Source organism: Catharus ustulatus, chromosome 7 (genome assembly GCF_009819885.2).
Source record: "Catharus ustulatus isolate bCatUst1 chromosome 7, bCatUst1.pri.v2, whole genome shotgun sequence".
NCBI lineage: Eukaryota > Metazoa > Chordata > Aves > Passeriformes > Turdidae > Catharus > Catharus ustulatus.
Window position 1 is genome coordinate 5184498 of NC_046227.1, and position 25057 is coordinate 5209554.

The window sequence follows — 25057 nt, forward strand, 5'->3', positions numbered from 1 at the left end:
CCCCATTTTAATTTCTTTTAAGCAGGGAAGAGTAGAAAAACGAAGATAATTTTAAATATGTTGGCACCATCTGCAAAGAATTCTATTAAAGCACAAAAATTAGGGCTTTTTTTTGTTTGTTTTTATATTTTCAAGAGTAGTATTAGCAATATGATGTTGGTTCAGGTAAGGTCTGTGTTGGCAACTACAATTCTTTTATTGGACATATGTTACTGAGATTGAACATTTGTTTATATAGGCAAGGATTTAAGAATAACACCACAAAATCAAAAGGCTAAACTGCAGACCTGTACTGAGAAGCAGGCCTGGTGAGTGTGTCTACTCCTATAACTCAGCTGAGAAAAGGGGGAAAAAACTGCCATTATAAGAGAAGAAGCATGTTATAAATTATGGTTACAGAACTAGACAATCTTTCCTTTAAGGTCCAAAGCACTGGAAAACCCAGATTCCCTGTGTACATGCACATTGTGTTTATTGCAGGAAATATTTAAAGTTAGACTCTGCCTTATACAAGTTGTTTATCTCTAAGAAAACTTAATAAAGCTGTACTGATTCAAACAGTTCTCTTAAGAAAAAGATTTTTATGTATTTCAGAATTATATTTCAGAATAAAAAATGATACACTTAAACCCAGATAACAGAACAGAGCAAGTTTCAGCAAACAGTGACCAAGAAAGAGTGAACAGGGAAAGCCAGTGTGAGTCATGACTTTAAGCAATGGTCTTTGCCAGATTTCATCCCTGCTTGCATCAGAATTTTCTCCCAAAGAAGATTCAGGAGATAAAAAAGGTAAATCGAATATGTCCTTGCCTTTCTTCATCTCATAAGGGCAGTTTTCTACAGTTCTTAGTAACAGAAAAAAAAATACATTTCCAGAACTTGCACATATCCAAAAAGAAAAAGGCGGAAAAAACAAGAGGGAGAACAAAAACTAATAAAAGCTAAAACATTATTCCGTAGTAAACAATAGAATATAACGTGCAATAGTGCAATTTCTCCTTGGCTGCTCCAACAGTGAAGTCTTGGCAGACAGTCCCCTGCATGTGCCCTGCAGATCCCAGGTTCAGCTGCGTGCCTGCCGGGCGCTGCTGGCACCGCCAGCCCTCGGAGCCGCGTCGTGGCTGGGCTCTCCCTTCCCCTTGCCCAGGTGCCGCAGCTTCTGATCCCAGCGCTGCAGAGGGAAAGGCAAACAGGTTACAGCACCCAGCAGAGGTTACAGCACCCAGCAGAGGTTACAACACCCAGCAGAGGTTACAGCACCCAGCAGAGGTTACCACATGCTCACAACCAGCAGCAAAAGCAGAAGAATTGGTGCTGTTCTCACCACATCACCCCGCGCAGGGCTCAAAGGTGCGATGAGAGCTTGTTGGGAAATGTCATTTAAATAGGGAAATTGTTTAAATAATTTCTTGTCTTGGGTTACAACACAGAGTGTGATAAAAGGTATCTATTCTATCACCATCTGTTGAGGGTGGGGGCAGTGATCCTTATCTCCACGGCAGATATTCTGCTAATGGGCCATCCATTGAAACCAGGCAGGGCATTGTTCTTTATCTTTTCACAACCCATCCTTCCTCCAGCCAGTCATTTTCTGCTAATGGCCCATTGAGTCCCACTGTGGCACTGATAAAATTACTGCATCCCATTGGAAGTTCCTCCAGCCAGGGGGAAGAGCCCAACATTTCTTACCAAGATAAAAACAGAGGTTTTGGGACACTAAGGGAGCCCCTTTCTCCACTGGACTCCAGAGGAAAACCGGATTTCTCCACATCAACACTGGACCTCCAGAGGGAAACTGCACCTTGTACAGGAGCACTGCTCCAACTGAATCACATCTGTCACTGCAGGAGGATGCAGCCACCATTTAATGGGACTGCTACCAACACCCTGCCTGACGGGTGTCAGGTTGTACTCTGACTGTGTCAGGGTTTGGGGTTTGTTTCTTTGTAGTACTGTATTTCTATTTTAATTTCCCTAGTAAAGAACTGTTATTCCTAATTCCCATATTTTTGCCTGAAAGCCCCTTGATTTCAAAATTATAATAATTTGGAGGGAGGGGGTTTACATTCTCCATTTCAAAGAGAAGCTCCTGCCTTTCTCAGCAGACACCTGTCCTCCAAAGTAGGACACTTCTAAACTAAACTTCAGCTAAACCTTCTTGTAGCCTCTGAAGGGTCTGATACGAGGCATAGTGGCTTCAGCACAAGGGGGCTTCACCTTTGAAATAATGTTATTTACTTTTATTTTTGCAGGCAATAGGAATCACAGTAAAAATAAAAGACATAATAAATATAGCTAGCACAATTCTTGATGCTCTTGGGAAGGAGGATGATGATGATAAGTGGGTTGTGATGTCGCAGGGTCCTCAACACCCCCAGGGTGGGTGCAAAGGCAGAGGCAGCAGATTAGAGATGACAAGGAAGTGAATGAAAAAGTAAGTGTGTTCCCCATAACATTCCAACAAATGAGGTTACCACCCAAGAACTGAAACTGAGCAGAAGTCAGCCCATGGCTGACATGGTATTTTCTCTGCAGCACTGGATTTCCTAGGATTCTGCCAAATCAAACTACAACTTGAATCAAGATCCCTGTATCTTTTCACTCCTGTAATCTCCACTGGTGTGACAAATGTGCACAGAAAATCTTGCTTTTATAAACACAACAGTATTTTCCTGCCAGTGACCCTTACATTGATGAAGAAAGTGCTGAGTGGAAGAGAAGACTGGTTTGCACAGGCACAACAATTATGGGAAATGAATGGCTGAGGAAAAGTGTTAAAATAATATTCTGTTTAAAGTGACACTCCTAACAATGCCAAAAACACTGATACTTTTGCAGCATATCGAAACATAAAAATGTTTCCAGAACTTGGAAGGCATTAGAAAACATTTAAGTAACTAAAAAAATCCAGAATACATTTTCATATAGAGAGTTGGGGTTGCTCAGCCTGGAGAAGGGTTCAGGGAGATCTTAGAGTACCTACCAGTACCTAAAGGACCTACAAGAGTCATAGAGAAGGACTTTTCACAAGAGCATGTAATTACAGGGAATAAAACAGAGAGCACAATGGAACTGATAAAGGGGCCTGATATCTTAGGCCTGATGGAGCAAAAACCGTGGGAGAGACAGACACAGATAAATTCTTCCTGGGCAAGAAGTGACCAAAAAACATGTTGGGAAACTTTACAGATAATGTTTTCAACTTTAAGATAATATTACCAAGTGACATAATGTCATGAAGAATGTGGAACCAGTGGGAAACTGTTCCCACAAAAAGAACCCTATATAATTGCCATACAAATAAAATCCTATTCAAACCCCTTGTATACTGAATAAAATTGGCTTCTGATCCAAACTCAGATATTCCTGTCTCTCTATCACCAATATGTAATGACAAGACAAGGGGTAATGGTTTTAAAGTGACAGACATTAGATTAGATTAAATTAAATATATGGAAGAAATTCTCCCCTGTGAGAGTGGTGAGGCACAGGTTGCCCAGAGAAGCTGTGGCTTCCCCATCCCTGGAAGTGTTTAAGGCCAGGTTGGACAGGGCTTGGAGCAGCCTGGGATAGTGGAAGGTGTCCCTGCTCATGGCAGGGGGTGGGACAAGATGGGCTTTAAGGTCCCTTCCAACCCAGATCATTCCATGATTCTATAATACATGATTTGTGTTTGAGCTCATTGCTTCCACTATGCCATGCCATGACTTCCCCATCAGGTTCCTCCCTCAGCCAGTCAGGAAGGTGGATTTAAAATAGTTAAAAATTTAAAATAGTTGCTAATCCATGAAATTTGGTGAGAGCAGAACTCTACTTAAAGAATATTAAACTTTAAAAAGTATAATCTTGATTTCAGTCTGAAAAACATTTGTAAAACTCCCTGGTCTGTTCTGTTTTTTTTTTTTTTTTTTTAATTCATACCACAACCCCAACTAAGCAGGTGTGTGTTGTGGAATGCACAGCTTGCCTACAGATTTAAAAAACTCCTACTATTTGATTTTTTGAGACAGAGGTTTTGACTGCTGCTGCACTGGGATACTTTGGGGTAATTCAGTGCATCCCTTTATTTTACTCAGCATCCAGTTCTAAGTAATACAGCAAATAACACACCAAGTTAGCTTTTCTTACATGATATTAATTAACTGGAGGCAGCATAAGCATTTTCTTCCCTGATTTTGAAAAGACAGGTAGATGTTTTATGGCACCCACAACATTTGACTTCTGGTGAGATGTTTTCTTACCTTTATTTTTTTACCAAGACGTTCCTTCCACTTCTCAGCTATGGAGCCTTCCACCAAGAGTAACCTACACAACAGAGACAACCAGTTACTCCACCAAGAGGCTGTGCCACCCAAAAATGAGACCTCTGTGCCTGCAGAGAGCCTTGCCCTCCCTGAATACCATGGAGGAGATGCACAGACCCCCACACCAAGCTCTCCTCCCTCTTAGCTCTGACGTTCAGCCTCATGACAGAGTCACCTGGAGCGCTCCTTGTCCTCATAGCCCATAATGATGTATTCTTCATTGGCACTGAGCAGTGGGCACAGGCAGCCAGAATTCGTGTGAAGGTTTACAGTGTCCTTTGGAATGTTCACTAGGGAAGATTTCAGGATCTCCTTGACTTCCACGACTGCAGTGACATCGTGACATTTAGTCTTCACCTCCTTCACTTTGGCCCGAATGACTGGGAAAAGCCAAAAAGAGCCTTGTTAGAAGCAGCAGATAATGCAGGTCACTCCCAAGCTGTTCTTGGTGACCTCTTTATCAGAGACTTAGCTGAACTCCTGCAATGTCTCTGCCTCCATCTCTTCCCTTCATTACTTCACCCTCCACCAAGAGCTCCAGGTAGCTCAGTGGGACTCTCAATAATACGGTCAGGAGCAGGAGTTATGTACCAGCTCAATTTACATCCTGTTTAAGGTGGCCTTTGACTTCCTTCCTTTCATCCTCCCTACTCCACGTTAAATTTATTAAATCTATTTCTATGCTCTCCCTCTCCTTTGAGCTGTGGCTGTCCCCTCTTTGACTAACTGCAGTCCAGACAAGCAAACTTTATCACTCTGAACCTCACACAAAAAGTGAATGTGCATTAAAACTTCTCATGTCACTACTTCTGCTGGATGACAGGCCCTTACCTTTTTTATTCTCTCCAGTGACCCAGCACTAATCTGCTCTGCTCTTTATGAACTTCAAATGCTCCTGATCTTGACCCAATGACCTCTCCAATTGTTCCCTCTCTTGCCCTTTCTTTTTTGCCTTAAGTTGCACAGGAGGAAAGGTTGCCTTTCAAAGGCAAAGCTTTTCATTCTCTCGTGGTGACCAGTGAACTGATACCACATGCAAATGCAAACCCAGAGGTCATGGTTCTGGAGAATGCCACATCACTCACAGCCTGCGAACAAGAATCCCTTTCCACACTACAAACAGGAGACACCCCAAATTCCAAATGTCTCCTACGTGAAATAGGTAATACAGGAGAAGGAAAACCATGGACTTACACATCTCACTTCACATGCACTGCCCATAACAACCCTTAACCAGCATGTACTATTGCAGGCACATTAAATACAGCTGCCAACAAACAACAACTTGTGCATCCAGTACGCACAATCTACCCTAAGTGATTCCCTTTCTCAAAACCTTTAAAGATCTCAAAATAAAATATTGCCTTAGAGATATTTCAAATGCCTTTTGAAACCTACTTAATTTCAAAAGTTTGAGAAAATGGACAGGAGCATGCTCAATGACTTTGCCATATGCAGTTTCTGACTAGAGAACAGTCACTCTATTTTTTTTATAAACAAATCCACCAAAACAACATAAAACTGATGAGAGACCAAAAAAGTGTTGGAATAGTCACAATTTTTTAACTTTTAACAGCAAATATTTTTAAAAGAAGATTGTCTGACGCTGGTTTTATATATGCATAATCCTAATAAATATTATACAATCTACTACCCTTTAAATAAAGCCTTAAAATTCACTGAACCTAAGGCTCTTCGCCTGATTATTGGGAAAAAAGGAAGTCTTGCATATAGGAAAGGGCTAATAAAATAAGGGCCTTGTTACCTTTGTAAAATCATGGCTCAGACCTGCTACTTTGGTTAAGCAGAAAAGGACTGTGGGAGAGAGACTCAGCTGAACCAGAGGTAGAAACACAAGTTATAGAACCATCACATGATCACATCGTGGTGGTTGGTGGTTGGTTGGATTATGTTTGTTATGATCTAAAACTGTGTAACTGGTAAAGGCCTAAATGTTTAAAAAGGCCTGGTTTTTGTAATAAGGAAGGGTGGCTTCATTGGCCTAATTTGCTTGAAACAAACAGTATGAATTAAAATATGAGCCTGGAGCTGTGATACACCTGAAGAGCAGAACATGTGCACTCTTACAGGTGTCACTGACAGCACACCACAGCTGGCAAGATGCTGTTTGCTGGGCTTAGATACACCAGAAGGAAAAAAACCTGCTAGATCTCATGGAGAGCTAGTGAGCATGAAAGCTACTAGAAACATCCCCTTCTGCAAAAGCTGAGTCTATTGGAATCACAGAGGCAGTTCAGGCACAGCAGCCCACAATTCCATTTTTGTTGCATCACTGTTCACACTAGAGAACCCCAACAGCCTGCACCAAAAAAACAAAGATACTCTTGTACTAACACACTAAACTAATCCCCTTCACCCTTCCAATTTGGAAATGTTTCAGACCACACCTTCCTCCTGCAGTAAGCAAGACTGGGTTACCACCAGTAACTGTGAACTTTTTGGGCTTTTTTAATGACAACTTTCCCCCTCCTGCAGCCTGAAAGCATCAGGGGGTTGGCTGTGCAGCTGCTCTCACCGTAGTTGTAGTTGTTGCGTAGGTAAGTCTTCTGGGTGGCTTTTACAGGCTTGCACTTGCAGCGGTCTACAGAAACAGAAAGCTTTGTTTAGAAAGAAAAGAGCGTGTGTTCAGTGACAAATCTTGCCCAAACCTTCAGCTCACACCTAACAAAAATTTCGCTGAAACCACAGGGCATTCCTGGTCTGTTCTGCTGGGAGATGTGGGACTGTCCATGAGACCTTAAATGTTTTTCAGGAGAAAACTTGACATACTGAAATTAAAAAAAACCAAAACAAACAAACCCAAACCACAACACAACAACAAAGACACACAGACTTTGACTCTGAAGTGACAACATCATCATTTTAAGCCAATTCAAGGTACAATCCTGTGCTCATAGTGCTGTAATTCCATCCTTGCAATGCTGTTCTCTCTTCTGTACTAGACTTAAGGAATTCCCTCCTTTCTGTTCCTTTTATCATGCAAATTGTAATAGAGACACAGAAAGAAAATACTATGGCAGTGCATGAGTGAACATTTTTTGAATACTGTGTACCTCAGGTTAGTTCAGCAAACTGGGATATTCTGGCTAGCAGGCATTCATAGAATAGCTGGCATTGGAAGGGACCTTTAAAGGCCATCCAAGGACATCTTCAACTAGATCAGGCTGCTGAGAGGTCCATCCAATTCACCATTAGGAACTGTGTAAATTTTACACCATTTTATTATGACCCAGAAGCCCAAGTTTAATGAAAACAGAGAAATTCTTAGCCCCTGTGGGCAGAGGGATAGCCTTCAAAAAACAACACAAATGAGCCCTGTCAGAGCAGCATTTCCAGAGGTGCAGATGCCAGACAGCTGGGAACTCTGAGAGGTAAAAACATTTTCATTAGTGCCCAGGGTATGCTAACACTGAAGCTCCAGACCCACAGTGGTGTTCATTAACACCACTGGTATTTCAGGGCTGGCTGTTCTACTCCAAATATTTACTTATTTTGCACTAGCATGGTTTGGTGGAGTAATTTCAAACAGCAGATCCCAGTTTCACACATGCATGGCCATCTATTTTGACATTTGATTTGGCATAAATGGAAGTAGATTTAATGCAGCTTATTTATGTACACCATCACTCTAAATATCAATGCCTATAAGCTAGTGATTTAGTTAAATCAACATGAAGACTCTGAAAAAGAACTTTTATTTGCTATATAAGATTCCTGGATATTAAAAAAAAAAATAAAAGGAGATGGAATCATAGGGCTATCGACCTCTCAAATCATTATTTATTTTCCATTGGAGGAATTTTTGTAGTTGAAAATACAAAAAAAAAGAAAAACAGGAAAAAGGAAAACATTTCCAAAGAAAAGCATATTATTTCCTTGAATTTCAAACACATCCTCAGGAATCTATATATAGAGTCCTACAGACTTTAACTTTTCGATGTGTTTGTGTTAAAATAACAAAAGCAGAGCAGGGAAGTGATTTTTGGCTTCCCTTCTGCCTTTGTGAGCTCATGGATATTACAGGCCAAACTATAGCTCCTTTTAAAGCTGTCTTGAAACAGAGCACAGAAGATCTGCTCCTGTGACCCAGGCTCATCACAGGCAACTCAGTCCAACAACATAAATCCAACAACTTACATTACACTACATTCTCCTGCTCTACAGTACTTTGCACTGTGTCCCAGGTAAAATAAAATAGACTAAATTGTAACACAAACACAGTCTCACATTTCCTTCAGTTTTAAGGCTTACTTTATTAATTTCAGAATATACTTTATTAGTCTAGTTCTATTTCTACATAGTGCTTGTGTTCTTATTGAAGAACCTCCTAGTCACCCTCATGCTTTTTAAATTTACATTTAAAAGAACTGTACAAAATGCTGCATTATTCCCAATTACTATTTAGAGATGCAGAAACTAACACAAAAGTAATTTCCCAAGGTCAGTCAGAAAGTTAGAGCCAGAAGCAATTCTTCTCTCCCAACTCCTGGTACAGCGACTTTCAAAGGAAGGTAAATGCTGACCTTGCCCCAGGGAGCAGCAACACCCACAAAAGGTGGCTGTAAAAATGTTCTGCACTGCCTGATGCTGAGGGAAAATCCCATCCTACCTGACAGGCTCCTCAGGAGCTGCCAGAATTACCAGAAGAGCTCTGAGACCACAAAAATGGTGTGTCCCAAGCAGAGACAGGCAGCAGAGGCTCCCACTGGCTTTGACTGAGATCACAGCTAGCCATTAAAATTTCTTTGCAACTAAATAGAGTACTACCAAGTGCTCAAAATCTCTGTCTTTGAAAACTTCACTCTGTAAATGCCAAAAGACATGGACTGCACTGAAGAATGGTTTTCCCCGTGGATTGCTACCAAGAAATATGTGTGTCATCTTAAATATATGTGCCATGATCAAGAACCTGGCTGTGATACTGACCTGCACAAGCACTCAAACCTGGCAAATACTTCCCAGAGAAACAAAGGATACAAAAAAAAAACACTCTAGAAAACTTTCTAAGAGACTTGAGGAGCGTGGGATGAAGCAGAAAACACTGTAGTTCACTGCCACAGAGGTAAAAAAGGTTTCCCCAAAAAACCCCATACAGATTTGGAGGGAAAGTTTTGCCAGCAGACACTGCCATGGAAAAAAGGTCTCTCAAATAGGGATAACCCAGGAGGACTGTTCCCTGTGACCATGCACAGCAGCAGAAGCAGTAAGATGCAGAAACCACAAAGCTGAGAATGGGATTTCTTAAAAAAAAAAAAATCTGTTTGCTACTTGCAAAACAAACAAACAAAAACTCTCTATTTACAATGGCAAAACTGCAGATTTACTTTACTGAACATATAAATAAAGCCACTTTGAAACATGGTCTTTTAGGTGGTCCAACTGTGTTTGTCAGTTCAAACAGATGCAGCACATTGAACAAGAAATCATGTATGCACAGTAAGAGGTAGTGATATTAGTACATATTGCATCAGCAATTTTTCTGTGCATCCTCACCCTATTTTCTATGGGATTCTTTTAGGTCTGGGATTTTAAAAAACAACAAAAAAAAACCCCCAAACTATGGCATTTTTGTAGGTCTGGTTTTGCTTCCATCATTGAAAAGCATCACAACAATATGTAACAATATGACTGAAATTTTCCTCTTCCCCTGCAGGGTCACTCATTGGAATTGTATGCCCTCTACATGCCTATGGAAAGGCAGCAGTAAAGATATGCTTGATAGTTTTGATAAAAAGTGACATTGAGAGCAAACAGCTTTGCTTTCATACTCAATGTGAAGCTTGTATGCTCTTTGTACAGTCCACATTGAGCATGAAATACTTTCTCAATGCCACACAACTGAAAATGGCTTCAAACAATAAAGACACTAACATTAGTAACAAATATCTTTACACATATGCTCAAGACAAATTAAAGCAAAGCTTGTTAAGAGTCTTGCTTTTATGAATTTTTTTAACTGTACCTGGGTTTCTAGAGGGTATGCACTGTGATTTAAAGAACATTTTGCACCAATAAAGCAGTTTTCACATACTGATTAAATTTTTTAACTGTATTATAAACTGGGCATTATTAATACCATTTTGCAATTTGGTCACAGAGCTTACTGCTGAAATTTTATATATATAGGTATCTAATGAGATTCAACAACCATGCTTAGGTGTTTATACTCTTGAAGTGAACATCAGAGCACTCTGTAGTTCATCAGCACCTCTGCAGAAGGAAAGACAGGGAGGTCAATGCTAGGCTTCCAAGCCTCAATTTCTTGACAAAGACCTAAGAGGAGAACTTAGGATGGAATCATAATAAAATTCAAGGAAATCTACACTCATTGGCTTGCTTGAGCAAAATATTCACATTCCTGTAATTATTATATACCATCCTGGGCTTTGTTGCTTTGCATTGGCAAGTAGTGGTAATGCCCAAGGGGTTTTAATCAGTTCCAGCAAAACCAAAACAGAAACAAAAAGCACCAGGAGACTTGTTGGAATAGGTGCCATCCCCAGCTTCCTCAGGCTAATGCAATATTGCCATTATCTACAAAGAGTACTGAATTTAATTTGAAAACTTCAAGGTCAGAATGGACCATTATCTTCACTGGTTTCGCCCAGGGAAAAATTCAAAATCAAAATAATGATTACTCTCTCTGTTCAAGACAAAACTTTTAATAAAATCAGCACAGCCCTCTTGCTTGGATGGACAGCCCCAAACCCCACCTGCCCATAGAATGCAGAAGCACAATCTACAGTATTCTCAGTCAAGACTAAGTCTTTAAGTATGTATTGCTTAGTACCCCTCTGAATTAAATATCTAAAGGATTTGAAAGTCTACAGCTCATTATACAGTTTTATAAAAATGTACTTACCAATGCCGGCACCTCTACAGTTGCCATTATTAGAATCCATAGGGAAATCTGGCATGGATTTGTAAAACATGTAAAGAAATGTTAGTATATTTAATACTGGATTACTTCACTACACATACATCACAATGTTTTCTCTAACATTTAGTATGTGGAAACTTAATAACTTTACTAATAAACAGTTTGTAATACTCTAGAAGTCAGTCCACTAAAGTTGACACAAAGTTTTACCCAAATTTCACATTAATCCAGCATATCATGTTAAATGCTGAAGCAGACTAAATATCCCATTTCCATTGCTACAGACTGGCAGGTTTCAGACAAGGGTTGACATTTATGCCATGAATTTTGATCACCTACAGAAAACACGTGTAGTGTTTGCATTTAATTAGATGATGAAGGAGAAATTACTTTGGGGGATGTTTTTGGTTACTGAGGAAATCAAATCAACCAACCACAGTCATAGTGTTGAAGTAAATGCCAAAATAAATGTTTCAGACCTTCCCCTCAGTTTAAAAACACACTGATTACGCTGAAGGACAGATAAGGAACAGAAGTTTAAAAAGGCACTATGCCCAAAGAACTGCTTTCAGACACATTCATAAGTGGAGTATGTACCACATCAGTAAAATGCATCATTTCAATCCTATTTACTGAATCACACAATTTAATGGGTTTATACATATATTTAATCATTAAAAACAAGTATATAATGCATATAACCTTGAATGAGCTAAGGACAAAATAAATGCAAGAGGAACAAGAACTGGGAGAGAGGCAGGATACTTTATTAGAATGGCACATAAAATGGAAAAACAAATGAGCTTTCAAAGAAAAAGTCCATCTGTAATTTTGCACACTTAGTTATTTGTGCTGCTCTTCCAATTCTGGAATCCTGCAATCATCTTTCTTAGATTCTTAATCATGGGGCAAGGCCACTGCTTTTGCAAGGTAGAACAAATGTAACAAAAACTCCTCTCTTGCAGCCTGAGCTGCATTTGCTGTAAAACAGCCCAGGACACTCACGGTGCTCAGTATTCATGATGACTTTAGATGTGTGGATTAAATTTTAAGGGCCAGGATCATTATTTAATCACAAATTCTGTAAATATTTGTTTACAAGAAAAACAATATTACTTAGCTAACCTTCTAATTTTGCCATCCTTGTTTAAAAAAAAAAAATAAAATCTCCATGAATACTTATACTACTCATAGCAACATGAAACTTCATTTACATAAATGAGGATGCAGCTAAATCACAGTCAGGGCAAGAGTAAAACTGAAAAACAACTAATTCCCTCACATAACAATTAACTTAAAAAAAAATTTGAGACTTCAGGAATAATTATTCTAACCAGCATAAAGAGCAAATGGTATAGAAAATAGCATAGAAAGATTGAATAGATGCCCTTTTATATTCAATATCTTGTTGCCAATAAAACATCACATCCATTTTCTTGCAAAGAAAGCTCCAAACTAGCACAGGATCTTAGTCTATAGAAAAAACCCAACATTTTAATGGAGCCAATCTGATCTTTGCAATCAAGGACTTCCATAGAACCTCTGAACATTCTCCATGCTGCCTTGTAACAAGTCAAACTATACAAGCTGGTTCTTACTTACATGTTTGATTTTCATTATTCACCAGAGTCATTCTCAATGCATTAAGAATGCATTTTATATTGTACCAAATGCATTCTGGTATTCCAGGATGTGAAGAAAGAGGAAAAGAAATGGTTTCCCTCTTCCAAATGGTAAACAAAAGGATAACCACACTTCTCATTCTCCCTCTCCTGGGCCAATTATCTTGTTCATTCAGCCAAGCTCTAGCTTTAAATCTACAATTCCTTCTGATGTGGTAAAAGCACAGAGAGCACTCAGGTCTGTGGGCTAATAATCCTCCCATTTGCCCCAAATACAGACAAAAAGTCTGCAAAACCCTCCAGCCACCAGCCACAGAGACTGGCCTCATATGTTTTACCACTCTGGGCATCCCAAAGCCCTACAGAGAAAGCTCTCCAGATTCACTGCCTCCCACTCAGTTGCCACATCCTCAGGTTTTCTTGAAGGCCATCTCCATATGACCAAGCCAACCCCTCTGGTTTTTCCTGTGGCCCAGCAAGCTAAAATTCCTACCAAAACAGGAATTTCAGGGATAGTTTGTTCATACCTTCAAAGCATATTCCCCATTCCATCAAAATTGTTACTGGGGACAGAAAAAAAATCTTCATCATGGAGAAGACAAGAGAAGCATCACATTAAATGTTTACCATCTTCCTTCCATCCACAGAAGGAAAAAGAAGCCCTGAAGTGCACTGTCCCTACCTAAACCAAGGCTGGATCCAAGCAGCCCAATTCACATTGAAATTGCAACTCAAAATAAACCAGAGCCCAGTAAAGGGTTCCCAGCCTTCCCTGGCCCATGTGGAGTGTGGTGCTCACGGGTGCTGGCTGAGGAAATGTCTTTTGAGCTCACATCAACACAGGGAGGTGAGCACTTGACACAGCCAGCATAAACCTGGTCCTGCCAACAGCATGGAACTAACCTGCTTTGGGCCAGATATTCCCATACACTCCTAGGTACATAGCTTATTTTTACCCAAATTGCAACAGAACACATCTCTTAATTCTGCACTGCCAGGTCACCTGTCCCACCCCAACCCAGTAGCACCCAACAAAGCAGCTGTGAGGAGATGCCCAGGACTGCTGAGACCTCCAGAGGGAAGGGAAAAAAGCTATTTAAAAAACCCCAAAATCCTTGACTTCCTATTGCTCCACTTCTCTTCATGGGCAAACCCTCTGCCAAGTTTTATCTGTGCAATGCAAAATCTTTCTGAAACAAATACCTTTCAGTAATAATTAGCAGGATTGCCAAAGAGGGGAATACTATCCAGAGGTCCAGTCCAAAAGTTTCCTATTAAATTTTGTTTAGGAGCAGGGGACAAAATCGAAACTGTTTTTTCCAATATGCCATCTTAATTAATTGCTTTCCAGAGGAATTCTATATTAAAAAAACAAAACAAAACAAAACACTAACAATGAGAGCTAAACAAAAGTCACTTGCACAGTAAGTGTACAAAATAACAATGCCTGCAACAACAGATTTGGATGAGAGGTTTGAAAAAGAGAAACAACTTGGCAATACCTACTTTTGAGCAAATACCTTTCCTGTATCACTGTTTAAACAAGTAAAAATGTTAAAAAGCAGAGGAAGGCCAAAAGTAACACAATCCTGGTTGTCATTATGGTTAAAGATTTTGACCTAGCTATTACTGAAGCCACTCCAGGCAGCATGCTCCAAAAAACTAAACCACAGCCAGTGGCTGCTGCTTGGGCACCTTCCTCAGATTGAGATCTGTGAGCCCCATTAATTAAGAAATCCTTCCACAATGAATTAATTCACTGTCATTTATTTCAACTCTTAATACAGTGAGGATCTTTGCTAAGTTGGTTGCAAAAACATGCATGGAAAAGGCAAGTGTTAGGAAAATTGAACCTAGTTAACATTTAATGCAAAGAACTCAAGCTCCAAGTTGTAGAACAGTCAGCGACATGGCTGTTGCACATAACATAGTCCTCATAACAAATCCCACCAGGTTTTAATGACATTTGGTATTGACTAAATGCTTAGACTGCAAAATCCAGGAGACCCAGCCTACAAAGGCAGCTGAACTGTAGTGAGCATCTAATACCATTGGTGCTATCCTCATTAAGATTTAAATTCTCTTACTAATTCTCTTATTCAAGCTATACTCTTATCTAACTAAGATATGGTGAGACAACCTGCCTGACAAATCTGTCTTCCAACACATTGCTCTGGTTTTGTTGCTAGTTCCCTCTTCAAAACAGGAATAAACATTTCACTTGAGACATAAACACTCTGCTAGGCAGTAGCAGCCAAGGATATGTGTGGAAGATGCTTTTTTATTTAGCATCCCAACGCCAACATTGGCCACATATTACCTGCAAAAAAGACAGGTCCTGCCTCTGAAATTCTAGATTTGAGACAATTTTGTCCCTCAGCAGTTCCTGCTGCTTCACAGACCTAAGAAGGTTTGACAGGGTCCCGAATGAGGGAAGCAGATGATCTGATATATTGGAAGAAGAATAAGCACACGCATGTGAAGACTGAAATATATGGAGCAAGTAATCAGCAAGCTTCAGAGATGTAAGACAGCTTGTACTAATGTCTGCAAGCAGAACCACTTTCACCTCTAAAAAGCACAGGACAGGGATGTGGGATAAATGCCACAGGAGACCTCAAACATTAGCATGCACTAATCTCACTTCTGGGGTGTGAATGTATTGTCAAGATGCTCTTCCATCCTCCATCCTGGATGATGATTTGCTGGATCCTCCACAGAAAGCCCAAACATTCAGCACCACACTCGCCTCCAGAACACCCACACCATGCCTGCAGCATCCCTCTGTTTTCTGGCTGCAAAGGAACCCAGAGAGAATGAAAAATGGAGAAACATACACTCCCACTCATGTTCTGGAGACCAGCACAAGCCCAGGGGGTGGGCTACTCCTCTAACTGAGCCCAAAACACAACACAGCACTGTTGTCAGCTTTCTCCATCACAGACATTGCAGCAGCTGCTTCACCCCTTCACCAGCCCCTTGGTCCTGTGACAGGGAGTGTCCAGATCTTTCTCACCACCTGACCTCAAATGGAAAGAGGTCCTAGGAGATGTCTGTGGTGGACTTTGCCTCAAAGTGAACTTCTTACTGAGATTTATCACAGATTTTAACAACCATAGCTCCTCCATATTTTGCAACAGTCACAGGCTACTGGGATGCAGGGAATATAACTGATGGAAATTGGGCTTGTGAACCCTCCCTGCTCTGACCAGGACAAACACTGACTACATCATCTTTAAGTCTGCTCCCTTACAGAGGGGACAGGACAAATGTTCCAATGTTCACCAGCAATGATGCAGAAACCTCAAGAGGAAAGGAAACAGTAAAACCCTGTTACAGGTAGCAAAAGAATGAAAGCAAAAACAAGATTTCACTTCCCAAGAACATAAAAAGCCCCTTCTACAGAAAGCCATGAAACAATGGATTATATTTCTGCCTCTCTATTAGGTGTAGTTTACAGACAGCAGAAGGGGCTAGAATGTTTAGGAGATAAATAAAAGCACATAAGAGCAGGTATTCTGCACACTACTCATCAGGTACTTGGTTATTTGTGTCTTCTACTGAGCAGTAAGTTTTTATTTGGAGAATTAGATTTGGAAGTGTTCACCTTACCTCTCCCTAGAACAGGAATCCTTCCCTCTGCTTTCTAAAAGAACAGTTTTATTCCCTCAAGAAGGATTCTTTCAGTCTGGTGCATAATGCATCAGTTCAAAATATTCAGCCCAGAAATGAGAATGTCATCAGGTTCTCATTCACTGAAAGAGAGTTTTCATGGATCTGGCCCTGGAATCCCTCAAAGAGGTTATTGTACTGCTGAGGTCCTCAGAAATAGGTAACTCGGGGGCGATTTCAGCCAAGCTTCCTCCCTCCAGATTTGAATGTGATTGCTTTCAAATCGCTGCAGACCTGCCAAACCTTGCTCATGCTGGAGCCATTTAAGGTGGTTTTGAAAGCACCTCAATGCTGCAGAGAAGGTGCTTGGTGTTCAAAACCATGTCTCCCCAAAATTACCCCAGCAGGACTGTAGCCCTCAGAGAGCAGCAGCTGATGGCAAAAATAGATGGCTGGGTTCATGGGCTGGGGAAAAAAGAAGGAAAAAGCAAGAGGGAAACAGTTAGAAGTCAGACATAGCAGTAATGGCTGGAGATACCAAGGTATGGAGGTTTCAAGACGTGCAGAGGGTAAGAGAATAGAGTCAGAGATGGAGTAGGGTTTGTCTGGCCTGTAAATAAATGGAAATGGAGAGAACAGCTTACCTGGGAAGGCTGAGCTGGGGAGCACGGTCAGGAAACCGAAGCATGATATTTTGTTAGGAGAAGAAAACAGGAATTACAGAGTTTGGCATTACTGGCAGTAGGACACATAAAGCATTTGGTCGTGGGACAGCAGCACAGTAAAATACTGTGCTGAGCACAGCATGAAAAATCCCCCTTTCATTCAGAGGACAGAGAGGTGAGATCCACTGCCCGTCAGTGAGCTCCCAGCACTGCAGCTGCAGGGACTGAAGGAGACAGGCAGCAGCACAACAAGCTCGTGGGGTGCACGGGTGCAGCTCTGCTCTGATGCCTCTGGTCTGCTCTCCCACCCACCCCAGTACTGCTCTCAGCTCCTCTGATGGAGAAGTCTGGCAGAGCCACCAGCACTGAAACTTTGCATCAAGGAAAATGGTAGCCTGGTTCCAGCAGCAGCAAATGCTTTCCTGAAAACACGCAGGAACTGTAGTCACTTTGTAGAAGGTCAGAGCTCACTCGTGATAACCACCCACTAGCTTGCTTTAATTTCCTGTTCAATAGCTCCCCGTATTAAGTATTTCACCACACTGCAGCAGTGTCCTGCCAACTCCTCCAGCCCAAAGGCAGCTGTGACAAGAGCAGGATGCCTGAGCCACAGTAGGTCTGTAGCTCGGTGGTGGCCTGAGCAGCCAGTAGTCCTCACCTGGCCGTGCAGAGATGCTCCTGCCTCTGGCAGTGCTGCTGGAAGGTTGCCAGACCCCCAGCACCAGCCATCCTGTGGGATCACAGGGAGCTCAGCTGGAGAAAACAGGATGCAGTGAGAAAGCTGAGCAGCTCCAACAGCCCCTCTGGGGCCACACGGGTCAGCCACCACCAGGGCTGCTCTAGAGCTGGTGTGGGTGCAGGAGGCAGCATCTGGTCGCTTCAGGGATGTTGGGAACCAAACACAAAGGGAGGCTGCACTTCGCTGCTCTCCTCACCTGGCTGTAATTCTAGAGGGATCTGCTGGGGAACCTGTGCTGAAACCCGTACCTTCAGTGCTAACCACTGAGATGGGCATGTTTGCTCCCCTTCAGGTGTGCATGTGCCACCACCGGCGTAGGAAATGAGTGGGGACACCCCGGTCCCAGCTCTTTCCCCAGCCTGTGGAGCGGGAGGGGAGCAACCTGCGGATGAGCAGAGATGAGCGGGGGGAAGAGGGGGAGCCCCTCGCTTGGGCGGCTCTTCATTCCCTGCCGAGGATCACCGAGGAGCGGTGCGGAAACGCTTCCCGTTCGTGCGGAACGGGGGCTGCTGCAGCTCCCGCACTCGCAGAACGGCGGCGGGGCTGTCACTTGTCACACACACTCCGTGCCCAACAGCCAAACTTTTCCAGCAGCGACGCGGCTGCTGGAGGCAGAGAGAAGCCATCAGAAGAGCGGAGGGCAGAGCAGAGAGAAGGCGAGAGCGGGCGGAGGGGAGGCAGAGCTGCCGGGCTCCCTCCCCGCCCGCCCCCATTGTCCCCGGGCCGGTCCCCGCGCACTCACCCGCGCCCTCGGCGGTGACGATGGCCTCGGGGGAGATGCACACGCCGCGGTCGTACACGGGCAGCTCGTCGCAGGCCAGGCTGTCGGGCCAGGCGTGGCCGTAGCGGACCAGCACGGGCTCGCAGCCGGCGCGGGCGCGCTCGCACACTGACTTGCAGGGCTTGATGGGCTCGTGCTGGAAGTCGATGGTGCAGATGGGCGCGTACATGGCGCACAGGAAGAACAGCAGGTCCGGGCTGCAGTTGGTGCCCAGCAGCCCCTCGAACTGCTCCATGGCCAGCACGGCGTTGGCCTGCGTGCTGTGGTGCAGGTGGTTCGGCATCTTGGTCATGTTCCAGGGCAGCGGCTTGCAGAGCGGGATGCGCACGGGCTCGCAGGCCGCCCCCTGCCCCGGCGGCGGCCGCCCCAGCAGCAGCAGCCCGGCCAGGGCCAGCAGCGGCAGGGCCCGCCACATGCCGGCCGCCCCGACGGTGAGCAGGGGCCGAGCGGGCCGAGCGCGGCGCGGGGGCGGCTCCGCCCGCCCGGCCCGGCCCCTCCGCGCTGCCCCCGCGGGGTCCCGCCTCTCTCCGGCCCGCGGCCCGGCCCGAACAAAGGAGAGCGAGCCCTGCGCGGGGAGCGGGGGGATCGCTGTTGGGAACAGCCGCGGGGAGATCTGCCTCGTCCTCGGCGGAGTGCTTCAGTTCTCCCCCAAGTAAAAACCTTACTGGTTTTACCTACTGAAATATGATTTCAGACCAAGCGCTCGGAGATTCATTCATGCAATTTTAGGAAAGTCCTTTCTTGGGTTTTTTTCGTGCTAATTTGTGCACGACATTGCTCACCCATCGCTATTTTGGACTAGTAATAATGTTGAGAAGGTTTAAAAATGAGGCAGATTCAGCTGAGCAGCTGGCGATGCTTTCTTTTCAGGTTCACTTTTTTCTTTTTTTTTTTATTGTTTAAGATACCTCGCAAAACAGCGGCGCAATAAAGGGAGTTCTGACTTGATATAATCATAGGATCACAGAACAGTTTGAGTTGGAAAGATCGTCTTAAAGATCATCTAGTTCCAAGCCCCTGCCATGGACAGGGACGCCTTCCACTTGACCAGGTTGCACAGAGAAAACAAGCTGACATTTATTAGCTGAATAAATTCTTTCCAGTTCTAAACGTACGAGCAACTGCTCGATCGCACATTTATTATTCCAGTTGCTGCCCCTAAATCAAACCTGCGAGTAAAAACACACCTACCACAAGCCAACACTCAGAAACCAGACCAAAAATGTGAACAAGCTGTGAAAGCAACCATGGACACAGACTCACAAACACAGGCTCCCAAGCCTAGAAAGCCTTTTCTGCAGCTTTTAGTTTTATGACTGCAGATGAAACCTTGATCCCTTTAACTCAGCTGCTGGTGTCCTGGTTCCAGCAAAGGCACATGCCAAGCAAACAAGGAGTTGTGATATGGCCATTGGAATAGAGATACCTTTGATTTGCCCACCTCCACAGGTGCTAATTTCAAGGACAAAACCTTGTTCCCTGAACTCCTAGAAGAAAATTTGAGCCTCATAGGGAGGCAGAAATGTCCACACACACGTGTGCATGTGACAGCCTTAGGAGCCATCAGCCAGGCTGCCCATGACCCTGCACCTGCATCCAGGCTTGCAAAATAGCCATGAAGGCAAGCAAAAGGAAGCTTGCTCATCTGCAGGGGGAATTTGAGACAGAGCTGTTTTTACTCACCTTCTTAGCTCTTCAAATTTTGTCATAGCAAAGCCTCAAGCTTGAGTTTTCCCTAGCAGTGTAAAACAATGTAAGTTTTAAAAGCACATGGTGTAATAAAAACCTTACCCAGCTGGTTGGGAGCTGAATACATTGGGACCTTACCTGACAGCTGTGAGCGTGAGAGCCGTGCATCCCTGAGAATGAGTGCTGGGAAATGAGCCAGAGCAATGCAGAGCACTCATAGACACGAATGAGCATACTTCTCTACTTCAATATGAAATTCTCCCACCTCTGTATTTAATTTCTGGAATTTTTTTTAAAGATAGATAATTGATAATGACACAAAACAGCTTTAAAGATATTTCATGTGCTTTGCAGGAAAAAGCACTGATAATAGTCAATATTCCTATGCTTGCAATAATACTATCAAGTCCATAATTTTAATTTTTTAGCCTCAAGTCTACATGATCTACATGAGAGGACATTGTACTTCCTTATTTAAACAGTAAAATTCCTGAAAATCCTTTCAGAACAGCAAATGCTGGCATCCCCACGAGATCACCAACATTAAAACACATTCCTATGCAACCTGGCTTCACATTTTGCAGTGTTGGTGTGAAGATAGCTCCCATGCATTCAGCTGGCAGTGCTGCCCACTGCCCTGCTCTGCTGGCAAAGCTCCTGGTGCAGCTGGGAGAGAATCCTGGATGCCTGGGAGAGAACGGGCTGCTGGCAGGACTGGGGGCTGCTGGCCCACAGGGCTGTCTGCATTCATTACTTCTTAATGCCTGCACTATAAATCACCTTATACAAGGTGGTAAAAATTCACCTCTGGCTGCAACTAGGCAATCTGTTTACTGACCCGAAACATTGCTATTTCAAGTAAATATTTACACCCCCAGTGTGTGCCAAGTTATTTTCTGTTATACAGAAGCACTGTGGCCAGTCTTGACACCTTTTTAAACACGAGGAGTCTGGTAAAGCAGAAAAAAGGACAGTGAAAAGGAGGGCTGTGGTTTCATGCTATCAAAATGCAGCTACAGTGCTCTGCTCTGCAGGTACAGCTACACTAGCAGGGAAATAAAATGGCTAGAGGAAAAAAGCAAACTACCAACCTACTCTGTCTCTTCACATGCAGGTGCTGCACAACACCAATACTGCTAACTGGAACTATAACAGGTAAAATACTGGAAATGGTGGCTAGGGAGTTTGTATGTTAGCTGAGAAAGCATGTGCTGGGGTATATGAAATTTTCCACTAGTCTCAAAATACAAAGTAGCTTTTACTCTGGGTGCTACCACGGTGCTGTCAGGATTTTTACCCCCTTCTCTCCCACTACTTTCTGGAGATTTATGAATTAAAAAAAAATCTCTTTCTGCAGCTTCCATCAACAAGGGCAGTGCTAAAACACTGGGGCTGGGTTGTGACAGCAGTCAAATTCCTTATCTTGAATAACTCCAAAAGGGCTTGGTTAAATTATGGTACCATCATTCTATCAGCTTGATGTCATGCATGACCAGCAAGAACTCCTTAATAAAAGTATACCCAGGCAGCAGACTGAGATTAGCATTGCATGCCTGTGAGTTTCGTGGTAGACTTTGGGGGGTTGGTACAAACCTATAAATTTAAAGAATAATAAAACAGTCCATAGTATCACACAAAGTCATTTCCTAGAATAAACAAGAACTCTGTGGGGTTGAGGCCTAAGGCAGGGATTTGCCTCTAGAATAGCTCGTACAAAAATTACTGAAAAAGGTGTGGGTTGTTTTATTATTATTATTATCAATCATTATCATTAATAATTATTATTCCCCACAAAAATCACAGTAACCTACAACAGTGCATAGTGCCTGGGGTCCAACTTACACCCTCATAACCCCATTTTAAAAACCCAACTTGGTTGCCTTGGACTACCATGAGGATGAATTCCAGCAGGAGGTGGCAGGATAACTCTCACAGCTCAGGGGATGGCCAAGTTTATTTGGGAATACAGAATCAGAGCAGAATGAGGAGGGCTGCAGAGAGGATGAAAAGGGATTGTGGGTTTTGTTGTTGCACCTTTCCCCAAAAGGAAGCTAAGTAAGGAACTGCTTCCAGACACCTGGCATTAATTTATTTCTTTCGGGTTTTTTTCTTCCTTTACATAGTATCTATTCTTCCCTTCCCCCCTTGTTTTTCTCTTGCAGGAGGCAGATAAACAGCAAGAGGCTTAAGAAGCAAGAGATTCTGGGTTTCTGAGAGGCTTTGATGTCCAGCTCCACTGTTAGAACTGTCCATTAGGAAATTTCATGGCTTGACATACAGAAATACATGTATTTCAAATTTAAGCTGAAACAACAACATTACTGAATAGAAATACAGAAATATGACCTCATTAGAAAAAAAAAAAAAAAAAAACCAAAAAACTGAAATCTGAAGTTTTCTTTGCAATACTAAGAAACACCCCCTATACACCCCCAGGAACTCACCTCTGCAAGCAAGGGGTGCACAGGGAGGATGAAGGACCAGCTCAAAACATGTCCCACCTACTCTAGCTTGGGGCAGAGTTCAGCAGAACAAATCTGTATTTCATTTCTAAGAGAAAAGGTACTAAGTACATACTGTGGATGCATTTAATTCCACAGTCTACAAGTGGTTGAGAAATGAGTATTTGTCTAAAACAATCTAGAAGTGACAGGACAAAAGGGGATGGCTTTAAACTGAGAGAGAGCAGGTTTAGGCTGATATTGGAAGAAATTCTTCCCTGTAAGTGTGGTGAGGCCCTGGCACAGATTCTCCAGAGCAGCTGTGGCTGCCCCATCCCTGGGAGTCTCCAAGGCCAGGTTCAGAGAGGCCTGGAGCAACCTGGTCTATTGGGAGGTGTCCCTGCCCATGGCAGAGCGTGAGATGAGATTATATTTAAGGTCCTCCTCCAACCCAAACCATTGTATGGTTCTGTGAACTTCAGAAAGGGAAAATCAGAGATCAGGAAAAAATGCAGAGCAAGGGTGCTGTTTTCCCTGGTCTAAGAACTGCCCTGAAGATGCAGCAGCCTGTGTGCAGGCACATTTGTATTTTAGATACCATAAACTTCATTAGCACTGGAGGGAACAGCCTGCATTAGGCTGTAAGCTCTAGGTGTCATAATATAAGTCATCTCTTAATTTCCAGTCTGCATGTTCTGCCAGACCCTTCAGATCAGTGACCTGTGGCAGTGCTCAGGGGAAACACAAGCTCACTCTGGCTGCTGTTTATAAACCAAGACTGTTCTTTATGGTCTTGGTTTATGGAATGGCCTGCCCATTCCAGCTGAAAAAAAGGTGCAGACATGACTGTATCTATTCAGGACGTTCCCAAGAGTAAAACTAGCTGAGAAAAATACTTCTTTAGAACAGGTTTTTGTTGTCCTGTATCTTTCTTTGGCAATCTCAGGATTACATGTGATTTAATTTGCTTATATACACTGCCTTAGAAAAACAAACACAAAACTGCAAACCAAAAACAACCACGCCACTCACTGAAAACTAAACCCTAAAATACTTCTTACATGCCTGCTACTAAAACCATAAAATCATTGACTTACAGAGTCATAAAAATGGGATTTATTGTATATTTCCTGTTTCAGTCAGGGTCTTGTTACAACTCCCTCAGGTAGATAAAACACAGGGGACCATTAACTTATTCTAATAATCTTTCAGGCTTCTCCATGGATGGTGTGGTAGTAGCAAAGAAGAAAATGTTCTTTTAATGCAGTCTTTCAGACTGTAATATTTGGGGATGTTTTTATTAGATCATTATTAACTATCCCTTGCTCTTGGGGTCTGCATGCCTTCTAGATTCTTTTTCATAGTAATATTTGCTCAAATTGCCAGTGTTCCTGAACTCCCAGAAAAGAAAAACCAAAAAAACAAGCCTATTTGCTCAGTGTTTTGTATCCATGTGATGGGTGGAATTAGTAGTATGACTAGGAAAATATGCTGCTTTATCTTTAAACACCTGGAAGCCTAACTGACATGCATTTCAAAGACAACATTATGCCAATTCTGTATTACAGTCTACCCACAATGACACATACTCACGTATCTCTCCCACAGTCTCATTTTGCAGAGTGATTTTGTTTGCTGCTTAGGATTTTTTCCCAGATTTTTTTGGCCATGTCAGGGTTTACAGCTTCTCAGTACTGACATTTGCTACCTGCAATGCTGATTTTCCACCTGGACAATGGAAACTGGATTGGTGTTTCTGTGGGAAATCACTGCCAAATTTATTGCAAGTTGTATGTGTTTCTTAAGGCACTTAAGCCATGCTGAAGGGACTTAGAGCAGAAGACAAAAAGCTGAATCTCCTGATGTGTCTTAGTAACCTCTCCCCAAATCCTCCCAGCTCATTTTCATTGTAAAACATTGTGAGGATGTGAGCCAGGAGATTCTGGTGGAACAGAAATGCTCCTGCTCCTTGTGTAGCTGAATTACAATGTCAACAGCTTTCCTGACCCCTTGGTTTAGCACCAAGAGTGAAGTCACTTAAAGCATGAGATGCAACTGCCATTTTTTAATTTGGCTGAGCACATCTTAAATTCAGAGGCAATAAAAGCACAGTTAGTTGGTCAATACCTAACTGGGAAAGCATTTGCCTGTGTTTCAGAGCAAAGTAGCTCCATTTTCACTTAATTCATCATCACTTTGTGTTAATACACCAATTCCCCAGGACAAAGATGAGCAACCATCTACAGTCACTTAACAGCACTGACTGACATGTAATTAGTGTCCTGAAGGCAGTTGTTGCTCCA

General features: G+C 42.8%; 1 protein-coding gene across 1 annotated transcript; it reads right to left on the reverse strand.

Annotated features, from left to right (window-relative positions):
* Positions 1 to 177: 177 nt before the first annotated feature.
* Positions 178 to 19081, reverse strand: FRZB (frizzled related protein). Its single transcript, XM_033065332.1, has 6 exons — positions 18586 to 19081; positions 11188 to 11235; positions 6841 to 6906; positions 4480 to 4684; positions 4242 to 4305; positions 178 to 1171 (listed from the first exon to the last, which is right to left on the reverse strand). Exons 1-6 carry the CDS (start codon positions 19037 to 19039, stop codon positions 1064 to 1066), a joined length of 945 nt encoding a protein of 314 aa, XP_032921223.1. The 5' UTR covers positions 19040 to 19081; the 3' UTR covers positions 178 to 1063.
* Between the last annotated feature and the right edge of the window lie 5976 nt (positions 19082 to 25057).